Source organism: Cicer arietinum, chromosome 2 (assembly GCF_000331145.2).
Source record: "Cicer arietinum cultivar CDC Frontier isolate Library 1 chromosome 2, Cicar.CDCFrontier_v2.0, whole genome shotgun sequence".
NCBI classification, from domain to species: Eukaryota; Viridiplantae; Streptophyta; class Magnoliopsida; order Fabales; family Fabaceae; genus Cicer; species Cicer arietinum.
In genome coordinates, this window is record NC_021161.2 from 51,167,923 (window position 1) to 51,179,804 (window position 11,882).

The window sequence follows — 11,882 nt, forward strand, 5'->3', positions numbered from 1 at the left end:
CTCTCTCTATATACAATCAATTTATAAAGTAATAAGTTCATTAAAATAAAAAGTTGACACAACCAACACACAAAAACTTACCTACAAATATTTGAGTTTGACAAAAAGGGTTAGATTCACACACACCTGACAAAGTAATGTTGGAATACTAATAGAAAATGTGACCATATTTGGTATTCGATAGTATCTCGAATAGTATATTTATAATAGAAGAAACTCATGAAAAAAATAGTAAAAAAATTAGTGGAGGAGTCAACCTTTCACTTACTCTTAAATGTGTTCCTTTTCTACTAATATTTCTTTACTTGATTTTTAATATTAAAAATGACTACATAAGAATTAGTTTTGAAAACATATTACTTTTACATGTATAAAAATGACTACGCCAATTATGCTATTTATATCCAATTATACATTATGTTTTTATACGATCATTAGTTTTGAAATATTTTCAACGTATTATAATTATTTATAAAAATAATTTTATAAAATAGTAAAAATATCTGGTTTATATTATCCGAAGAAAGGTGTGTATGTGGTAAGGTTGATTACCATGGAGCTCTGTACTACTCGAACCTTCACAACTTCTTTCTCTCTTCCCTCTTCTTCTTCTTCTTCTAATTCTCTTCGTTCCAACACTGTTATTAAACCCTTCCAATTCCAATTCAAATTCAAATTCAATTCCTTCAACCTTTCATCTTTCACTCCTCACATCCAACCCTCTCTCTCTATTCACACTTCTTCTCCCTTCACTATCTCAGCTTCTTCTTCTTCTTCTTCCGTCTCACTTGACTCTGAAAACGACCTTCTTCCAGCTCAATTGAAAGTCACCGAAACAGAGGAATCCGATTCCAGAGTATGTTCGTTTTATGCTGCATTCTTCAATTTCATCTTTCCATTTATAAATGCTGATGATATTTATGTATTTTCATATGTTTTTATATTTATATATACCAAAATATTATATTATCCATTTATAGATGGAACATTTACTGCAACTTTTCCTGGAGGGAAATTATGTGTGTCGCCTTCATGTATAACTTCCATTTTATTTCATGCTTTTGAGTTTTTGTGTTTTCAAAATAATCTGGTATGTTTATAATCATTTATGAATATATATAATAAAACAAACTGAACAATCCATAGTGTACAGATATAATAAAACATTTATCCATGTTATTCAATGGCGTCCATTGAAGTGTGTAGGTGTAAGCTTGTGCAAGTATCTTTAATCAACTGCAAATGAAACCATTAAAACAAGACAATAGTAATTAGTTAGTAAGTATTCAATCACTGGATATAAATTTCTGCATATGTTGCAGGTTAGATTGCATGTGGAGGTGCCATCTTTGGTATGTGAGGATTGTTACAAAAGGGTCTTAGTTGAGTTTACGAAGTATGCAAAGGTATTATTGGTTAATGCTTACTTTTTGTTTATATAATTATATAGTATATCATTCTCATATTCAAGCCAAAAGAATTTTACTCAGCAAATTATTGTTGTCTGTGAATAAAGTGATCTTTATGTTGTCTGTCACTAGTAGTTAATGATTTTTGGTATCTGAATTGGAGGCTATAACCACTCTACATTGTCTTCCATACAAAATTTGAGGTTACTTATTTTACAATCTTAAGATTTTTACCCTACCATATCATATACAAGTTTACTATTTCATCCTCTTTTTAAGGAAGTAGTTTGCTGATTGCTCAAGATTGCCATGAATCTCAGGTTTGGGCATCAAAGGAAAGCATGCCACTTACAAGTTATATGAGCTAATTTAACATTATTTTTTCATCAACAGGTACCTGGATTTCGTCCTGGAAAAACAGTCCCCGAAAGTATTCTTGTTGGTTATGTAGGGACTAGAAATGTTCAAAAGGCTACGATTGAATCTATATTGAGGAGGACACTTTCACACGCTGTGACATCGGTATGTTGCCATCTGGTTTATGTTTTCCAATTTTGGGTTCACTATGCTTATTTGTGATTATATCTGTGAATGGTTCATTGATCTTGATTGGTAAACTGCTGACTATCAGTCATGTTCATCATATAATTCATATTACCTAAATCCAGTTTTGTTCTCGAAAGACAAGTCTGTCAGTTCATGCACATTGCACTAACACAAACTGATAATCAACCATTCCTCGTTATCAAGGTCTATGATAGTACATTGATATGAGATCTATTAGCCAATAAAATGCCTTTGACTTGAGGATTTGCTACTGATCAAAATATTTAATAATATAATTTTAATTTTTTTGATCCTTTGTCCAAAGTTATAAGTGAAAAAAAGTGGATTATTGGATCAAGTATTATTTTGATCTTGCACTTGGAACATCTCATCTCATAATCAATTTTGTTTTATAGGTTACTGGAAGGGCTTTGCAGGACTCTGTAAGCATAGTTACTAAATTTTCTGAGATGGAGGACACATATTCTTCTCTTGGATATCTTAGGTAATCTATAGGTTAATGTTTGAAATGCATTTTCTACGACGCTCAATTTTTTCCTCCTTTTCTGAGTCTGTTGTACCAAAACTATCTTCTCTCATAAAATAGAGAAAAGGAAGATTGTCATGACGAATGCTCACATTATAAGCCGGTGATTTCTGCATGCGAATTGCATATCATACTAATTATTCTAACTTAATTTCACTTTTCCAGCTATGAAGTCATTGTTGATGTTGCACCAGAAATCAAATGGATTTCTGATAACGCATACAAGAATTTGAAGGTTGTTGTTGAGATAGACAGTGATATAGATGCTCACATAGCATCTGAAAAAGAATTTAGAAGGCGTTACAAGTCTACAGGCGCACTGAAAGTTGTTACTGATAGAGGACTTCAGGTGATTGAATTTAATTTATACTAGTCAACTAACAGACAATTGTTTTCTTTTCCATTTTTAATGTGATTACTTACTAAAAATGTTATTCATTTCAAACTTTACGAGTCATTTTTTTTGTAACATTTTCAAGTTCTACCAAACAAGCATTCAAAATCTATCCATATTTTGTCATATATGTTTTATATTTTAGTCTCAGACTCGCAGCTGATACTGTGAAGGATTATGCTAGTTTTTATATCTTTACGATGTCAAGTTAGCAAAATGTTGTCATATGAATACCATTTCCTTTTATGTGTATTTAATTTAATTTAATAACATTTCAATGATTAATGTCCGTATTAATTAATGTCAAATAGTCTACCCAGAATTAGTTGACTGCTATAAGATATCTTTTCCTGTTTACAGGTTGGTGATGTTGTTGTTATTGACATCTCAGCAACCACCATTGATCAAGATGAATCAAATATTAGAAATATTCCTTCTGCTGAAAGTAAAGGTCTGGTGATGTGTTTGAAATATGATTAATTAACTGATTTGTGATAGCAGATCTTTTAGGGTGATATATCATGATCATTTTTTTATTAAAGCTTACACTACATATGCAGGATTTAATTTTGATACAGAGGATGGTGAAATATTAGTACCAGGTTTCCTTGATTCTATAATTGGAATTCGTCGAGGCGAAGCAAAGTCATTTCACCTTTTTTTCCCAGAAACGTGGAAACAGGAAAATCTCCGTGGTGTTCATGCTCAGTTTACTGTAAGTTTCCCATGCCGAATTAAAAGATTAATTATTTAAGGAACATGAGCTGTCTAGTCGCTGCCGCATTATACAGTAATATACTAATATCTATTGCTAGGATCTGCATTTTATGTATTGTTGGTGGATATTTGCTATTCTATTATTTTCATGTACCTTTGAAGTGTGTGTGTGCGCGCGCTCATTGAACTTTAACAGATCAGCTTATTGAGCTTCTCTTTCATTTTTGACAGGTTGAGTGCAAAGAACTTTTTTACAGAGATTTACCAGAGCTGGATGATTCTATTGCTGATAAGCTTATCCCTGGATGCACCACAGTGGAGCAGGTGACCTTTTTCTCCCTCAAGTGAACTTTTCATTGAAAAGTGTAAAATAAAGAATTATATATATATATATATATTGGTTGAATTGTGAGTAAAATTCTCCAGCATGAATTTCCAGGTCAAAGACTTACTATTAGAGAGATTCCAAGAGGTGGAGCAAACAGCTAGGGAACAAGCAACTGATAATGCTATATTAGATCAGCTTTCTAAGGTAACATTACGTCATTAAGTAGCTGTATTAGATTGAATATGTTTTATCTTCTAGATTAGAATGCACCTTGCCACGTCTTTTCGATTTGCATGCTTCTTTTAGCTTGAACATAATGATGTGCATCTGACATGAACACACTTGAGTGTTTCTTTTTTTATTTTTCTGGTAGGAATATATTCATAAAACCATTCTTCAATTTCTGTAACTTCATTAGATTCTTCAATTTCTATAATTTTTTCGCTTAATATTCATATTGTCATTTCAGATGGTAGAAGTTGATATACCTCGATCCTTGTTTGAGGAGCAAGGTAGACAGCTTTATGGAGCCAACCTATTAGAAATGCAGGTATTGATTCAAGTAGCACCATTCTTTGGCTAATCGCGAAACTTAGATATTTGAACTCCAACAATTTTTATGTTTATGATTTGAATGAAAAAAAGAAGAAGAAAAAGAGAGTTATCTCAGGCGCACACATTTATGTACTAGTTCTTATTTGGCACAATTGGGATGCAGACAAAAATAAAATTAAATGAGCAGCAGCTGGCTTCTCTATCAAGTCCAAAGGCTGTGAATGAATATCTTGAGCATCAAAAGGAAAATATAACAAATTTGATCAAACAGAACCTGGCAGTTGGTGACATATATAGGCGTGAAAATCTGCAGGTATGCATGTCTGATCTTAAGATATGTATTTTATACAAATATTTCATCAGATCATACTGACCACAAATGTTTCCTATTGTCAAAAGATCATATCAATGTCTCAGGGCCACTCAGTTTAATATTATTGAGAAATAACATTTGGTTTGCATATCAGATTCTTTATTATTTAACTGTCTAGTGTATTTAGTAATTTATTTGGCTTATTAGAATGATCTGTGCCTATATGTTCTGTAGCTTTCTACTGACGAGATCGTCAAAGAGGTTGAGAATTCTATTGCTGAATTCAAACGTCAAAAACAAGAGTATGACGAGGAACGAGTAAAGGATCAGGTTTGCACCTTACTTTTGAATTATTTTGTTTTCAAAATTTTGTTTCTGCTGCTTAATCATTGCATTTATACATATCCAAAATTAAAAACATATTATGAACCTTCTTTAAAATGGATCATTTTTAATTTCAAGGAAGAAATTTGTATTTTGACCATCTCTCTTCCTTAATTTAATTTAAAGATTGATTGATATGATATATTTAAATTTTCTTGAAGGTTCAAGAAATACTTGAAGGAGCTAAGGTGCTTGAATGGTTGAGAGAACATGCAGACGTTCAGTATATAACAATTTGAGAGACGAGCACCAGCGAAAACAAATTTGGAAAGTAAAATTGCAGATCCATTTTAAAGAATTTTCTTTCGGCTAATGTAAGTTATGAGAAAATAAACAGTTCTTGATTGAATTTTGTAGAAAGATTTTTAAGAACAGAATTATGTATTACCATTTACCATGATGACAAATCTTTCCATTGAAAGTAGAAAGCACTAACAAAAACAGTAGGAAATAGTACAGAAAGCCCTACAAAAAGCTCCATTTGCACCCTTGCCATGCTAGACAGAGGGTCTGTGCAGAAAGAAGATACATATTCTATTTAAAACTGAAATCTTTCCAACAGTTATGTATGCATTGAAAAACACGGATATATTTCTCGTTACACATATGCTTAAAATGTCATGTCAAGCCCAAAAGGGAAATAAGCAATGTGATAAGCAAGGATCTTTGTACTCACTGGTAAATATACCCAGAAGTAAAAAAAGAGTGGTCTCAAAAAAATTCTTTATCCATTTCCACCATTTGTAATGCCAATTGAAGCATGCTTGATAGAATATACATAGTGAACTTGTCATATCTAGATTAGATGCCTTTCTTGTAATACCTGTCCAAGTTTTGTGTAAAGAACTAGCTGCTCCTCGAAACCAAGGTCACTCATTATCTGCACAATAAAAATATAAAACGAAATGATTTGCGACAAAATATTTGACTGTTTGATCTCTGGGAAATGGTCAGAGTTAAAACATACCCTTTTGTTTGACCTATATGCGTGCAACATTAGAACTGAAAGAAACGTAACATATGGAAACAAAATCCTCTAAATTTCACATGATTGATAACTAACCAATAAGTTGCTTAACTAAAAAGCTCACCTGGTCCAAAAACACATCAACTGAATAATCATGGGGGACAATAAATGACTGGTGGTAAATGTAAACAAAAACAGCCATCACCATCTGAAAAAAGATACATAACACAATATAAAAGACAACAGGACAAGATATTTTATACTTTATTGCATGTTTCATACTCATAACAAGAAATTGAAGGTTCTTTTTATGGCCATGGTCTAAGCATTTAAATGAGGCAGATATTGCAATAGCTTGGAAATTTCAATAGTGATGAACAAATTACTCTTTGACAAGTCAAGTTATTGGGACAAACACTGATTTACTTTATATTCTTAATTAATATGAAATGAACTGCGTCCTGAATTAAACTATTGCCTGTTCAGATACAAACCATGGATTATTCAAGTACATATTATGTATATTTATGTGCAAACCTGGCAGTCCATTCTGTCAGTAAATCCACCATGTCCAGGTATACTGTCACCAAAGTCCTGGATTCATTGGAAGAGATTAATGCTATATTTGGAAGTTTTAAAGTGAAAGGTGAAAGGAAGATGATTGCAACATAAACCCTGCTATAAAGATGAAGAACAGACCTTGATTTTAAAAGCTCTTTTGAAACCGCTAGCAAAAAATCCTCCAAATGGTGCTATGATGGAGGCAAATAGTCCTAGCCACAACGCATGCCACTGTACTGGCAAAATTGCTATCTCTTTCTCAGGTGTCTACAAAATGTTGCAAAATGAAAAACTTAACCTTTAAAGTCATAAGAAACAAGTTCAAAGAAAACGTGTATGAACAAGAAGCTTATTAAAATACTCAATTATTACAGTGTGAAGATGAATGAATACCGTTATTACTAGTACTAGCTAATGATGCAAATATTTTCCCTTTTCTTTTATTCTCATTCATTATATTTATTTCACATTTAGATTACCAAGCTTACACAAAATTAATGCATGCTTTTTACCTTCTTTCCACTATCCTGATCAATACCAACTCTACTATAAAAAGTAGAGTTTGGTAAAATCACAGCGGCACCATGATTTTGGTGAAACTCTAAGGTGTATCTTTTGCCAAAATCATAGTGGCACATTGTGATTATGCTAAAGTCACCGTCAATACAAACATCCACATATATGTCAGACTTATAACAGCCTTAGCATATTAATTTAGTAATCTACTAAATCTCAAAGAAGTGTCACTTACCCAATGAGAAACAAATTCTGGCAATGGAATGTTCTCTGGCTTAAAAATTGGGTCAGGGTCACACTCAAGCCAACCAGTTGATAAATCCTGAATTTATTGAACCAAAAATAATCAAAATTAGGAATAGCTCAAATATGTCCTCTTATGTAGCTGCACTCAGTCAAGATTTTTACCTTCCTTGGACATGTTAGCCACTGGAAGCGACCCAAAAAGTTTGCAAACTGCACAAATAACAGGAAATCATATTTTTTTTTATCAATACTCATTAAAAGAATGTCGTCAAATAGTTTGCTTTCATGGTGCATCATGTACCACTAAATGATTCTAACCGTAAATGCAGCAATCATAGTTGCAACAGATGCTCCGATAAAACCTTCCCACGTTTTCTTTGGAGATAACTTGATCAGAGGTGTTTTCCCAAAGAAGAAACCAAAGAAATATGCAGCAACATCATTCATAGCAATAAGGGATGCAGGGAAAATAAACCTTCAAAATAATGTTAACATGTTCGATTTATATTATATAAAAATAATTGAAATCATGAAGAATATAAAGGTTAGAAATGACTAAGAAGTAATTAACAGTAATAGAATATATTAATATGTATCAGAAGGTATGTTACCAGAATATTCCTTGAAATATATTAGCCACTGTAAATGCAGACTGAGTAAACACAACAATAAGTATCATATGTGTCCATGCATACTGGCCAAATTGATATTTGTAGTATCTCTTTTTTAATGAAAGAATAAACCATACAAAACCTGAAATTGTAGATGAAAATACTTACTCAGAAATGAATTTATTATACTACAAGGCAATACCAGACATTTTAACCAGCAGAAGACCAGCAAAATAAGACATCAGATAGTAAAATTAAGTTAATCAACAAGATTGACTCAAATTTTTGAAGAACGTATCCAACAAAGATAGAACCTATAAGAAATTAGGAACTTTAGCTGAACATATGTAATGATGAGTTCTTCCTCTCTTACCAAGTTTTGGTTAACTTAGTTTAAATATCATTAATCTCCTCTGTTTTTAATTTTTATATTTGTATTTGTGTATCAATTTCACACTAAATTCATGTGTGGTATAATATTACAGTCCTGTCATGTCTTATAATTTTCAAAACATACTGTATTCCATTTCCTCTGTATACTTCATAGATTGACAATAATTAGAATAATCATACATCATCATTCTTACAAGTGAAACACATTTAAAAGTACTAACCCGCAATATATAAGAAGTAACATATAACCATTTGATACTTGATGAGGTTGCTGACAAGTCTATAGAAGAATTTATCTGATGTAACTGTATTCACAAGGTGTTGACTGAGAATACGGCCATACACGTATAGCATTGCTGTGAAGAAAAAATGCCTGGACCATTGTATTCAGAATCTTATCTTTTGTGAAACACTATGGATTTAATTGACTATTTATCATGCATAATTTCACATGAACATGTTCATGAATAATGCTTACCAGTTCAAGAACTTAGACTTAGGGAGACGTTTATCTTGATTAGCACTTCTGAGTAGATTGAAGAGCTCACTGGCCATAACAATTTGGATAATAACAATCATGGCCCAGATGTAAAGATGACCCAAATATAGGATGAGTGAGACACAAGCTAGCATCCATAGAGATGAGTATGCACGGATCCACATTGATCTATATTTATATTTATCATTGACAAGTAAAAGGTTTCCATTTGATTTGTTTATCTCGTGAGGAATCTGATACAAAAAAAGCAATCATCAGTTTGTTTTCCCTTCACTGCATTGATTGAGATTTATAAATATATATTTGTAGGGAAGTCCATATCCAACAATGAATTTATCAACTATATATATATATAGATGTTGAGGAAGTTTTATGATTTACATGTGAACCAACTGAACCAATAATAATAAAGAACCTTTGTGGAAACATATGTACCTTTCCATTTGAAGCGCAATACTTTTTCCTACAGTCATCATTACAATTTGATAAAAAAAAATCCACCACACCAGCTATAACCTGGCTCCGATAGCATACTTGGGGGAATTTTCGATACTATACTAAGATATATTTTGACTCTAATATTAGGCCTATTTTGACTTTGATACCTCTTGTTAAAGAATTTAGAGACTAGTAAGGAGCTACTGAAAAATTTAAAGTACAACATCTTTATTCAAAATCTTAAAAGTATTGAATATATGAATCACATTTTATATATTCTTTATTTAGTTTATTCTCAATAAACGTAGAATTAACCACTCACATTTAAATTTCAATAACACAATAAGTGAATACTCCTTTCAGAATGAAATACAAACAAAAATAGTAGTTAAAAAGTTGATGTATCTAAACTAAATTCTTAACCAAATACGCAAATCTTTCGACTAACATTTTTGCTTATATTTCATTCTAAAAAGAGTATATAATAAATGTATTCAATAACACATAATGATACATGTAAACATACATACCACAGCACCCTCATTTGCGCGTCTTCTTTGGCGAGCATTTGGCGTTTTTGGTGAACCACAACTATGATCCGCATTCAAATCTTTCATTGTTCAACTAATGATATATACTTCAAATATTTTTTTGAGTTATTACACATTCATGGATGGACATTCAGGACTCCCCTGAGACATCAAATGGAAAAATAATATTATATCCCAAAGAGGGATTCCTTAATTAACATACTCAAATCATTCAAAAAAAAAAAACATATTCAAAGAATTGCCTAATGCCCCGTGAAATTAATAATTCAGTAATGAGCTTGTAACATTTAGACATGAAATAATGATAAGCATAAGTTTGGATTCTCTCAATCATCTCCATTGCTGTAAATTTTATATTATGAGAGTATATTAATTAGAGTAGTTAGTCCTATGGTATTCTAACCTCTTACATCAAAAATCAACTATCACAACCTAGTAATAGCAAGTATTTGAATCAACTATCATATATTTTTTTTTTATGGAAGCAACATAATATTTGAATCTACATTAGAATGTAGTATCATTGAGGGTCACAAACTAATGCACAAAATTATAACATTTGAATCTAAAATTTGTTGATAAAAAATGAAATTAATGGGATCATAAACTCTAACAAGGAAATGATAGAAATGAAAAGGAGTACGTACTTGGAGAAATTCCTATAGCTAGCAAGGTGTATATAGAGAGAGAAAATGATGAAGGAACGTTTGAAAGAGGTTGATGAATTGAAGATGAGATGTGACTTTGCTATGTTTCAGGAAAACTAAACGAGAATAACAGAAAACAAACATACAAGACACAAGAGAGAGATAGAGACAACTAACAACGATAGATACGTGAAAGTCTTCATTGACCATTCAAGGCCCCTCACCTCACTCTAATTATTATTATTTGATGATGTCTAAAATTTTAATTACTACTAGTATAGTGCAAAAATGTTTCACTGTTCAACCATATAATATTTAAATAAAAATTATAATAATATATTTTCTCACAGTCTACTATTCTAATGTGTGCGGTAATTTTGGAGATATAGTAAGAGGGATCGAAAAACACTATTTAACATGGGCCCAAAAATCACCGTATAAATTATTTTGAAAATTTTTCTATGCAATTCTTCTCTTGTCTCACAATAAAAGATATATTTATTTTACACACAAATTAATTAGAGAGTATAATTAAAAATAAAATAAATTAATGAAAAAACATAATTAAAAATATAATAATTAATATCATATTGAAAATTAATATCAACATTTATCTTAGATATTATTTTTGTAAAATATGTCATGTGATTCAGATGAAATATTGTTTTAAAAACCAAATATGGCAATCATATTTTAAATTTTATTATAATTAAATAATAAACTATGTATATGTAAAAATAAATAATATTCCAATGATAGATGAGTTGGGTGAGATCCATGATCTTCCCTCCCTTGTATTAGATAATGTTATTATATATTAATAATAATATATTCTCTTATATATATATATTTATTTATTGGAATTCTATTAACTTAAGTTTGATTTATTTGTTTATGAAATTCTAGCCAATGATTCCTTCTCTTCTCCCTTTCTCTTATTTCTCTTCTATGTTGATGTTAGATTATGATTGTTAATACATTGATATATCTATGTAAAGAAAAATCTTAAATATAATTAAGTAGAGAATTTTAAATAGTTAAACTCACACACCTTAAATGTAAATAAGTAGAAAATTTTAAATTTGAATTTAACTCATATATCAACGTCTTTACAATTAACAAATGAACCACATTTTACAGAATATATCAATGCAAAATTTAATTATATATTATTTTTTTATGTTTAATTATATATTGTTACAAATGGTTATTTTTTTTATTTGAGTATCACTAGTCGTAGCCATGTGCCATCAGTTTGAT

General features: G+C 30.8%; 2 protein-coding genes across 2 annotated transcripts; one reads left to right on the plus strand and one right to left on the minus strand.

Annotated features, from left to right (window-relative positions):
* Positions 1-518: 518 nt before the first annotated feature.
* LOC101514750 (trigger factor-like protein TIG, Chloroplastic) lies at positions 519-5,593 on the plus strand. Its single transcript, XM_004491373.4, has 13 exons — positions 519-856; positions 1,323-1,406; positions 1,803-1,931; positions 2,372-2,460; positions 2,668-2,851; positions 3,257-3,347; positions 3,457-3,611; positions 3,845-3,937; positions 4,053-4,145; positions 4,411-4,491; positions 4,660-4,809; positions 5,044-5,139; positions 5,355-5,593. The coding sequence occupies exons 1-13, from the start codon at positions 554-556 to the stop codon at positions 5,430-5,432; spliced, it is 1,626 nt and encodes a 541-aa protein (XP_004491430.1). The 5' UTR covers positions 519-553; the 3' UTR covers positions 5,433-5,593.
* A 155-nt stretch (positions 5,594-5,748) lies between these two features.
* On the minus strand, positions 5,749-10,777 carry LOC101514423 (phosphatidate cytidylyltransferase 1). The gene is made up of 12 exons (XM_004491372.4): positions 10,623-10,777; positions 9,955-10,116; positions 8,966-9,219; positions 8,709-8,860; positions 8,095-8,236; positions 7,802-7,958; positions 7,646-7,693; positions 7,473-7,559; positions 6,860-6,988; positions 6,698-6,754; positions 6,285-6,368; positions 5,749-6,073 (listed from the first exon to the last, which is right to left on the minus strand). The coding sequence occupies exons 2-12, from the start codon at positions 10,039-10,041 to the stop codon at positions 5,990-5,992; spliced, it is 1,281 nt and encodes a 426-aa protein (XP_004491429.1). The 5' UTR covers positions 10,042-10,116; positions 10,623-10,777; the 3' UTR covers positions 5,749-5,989.
* Between the last annotated feature and the right edge of the window lie 1,105 nt (positions 10,778-11,882).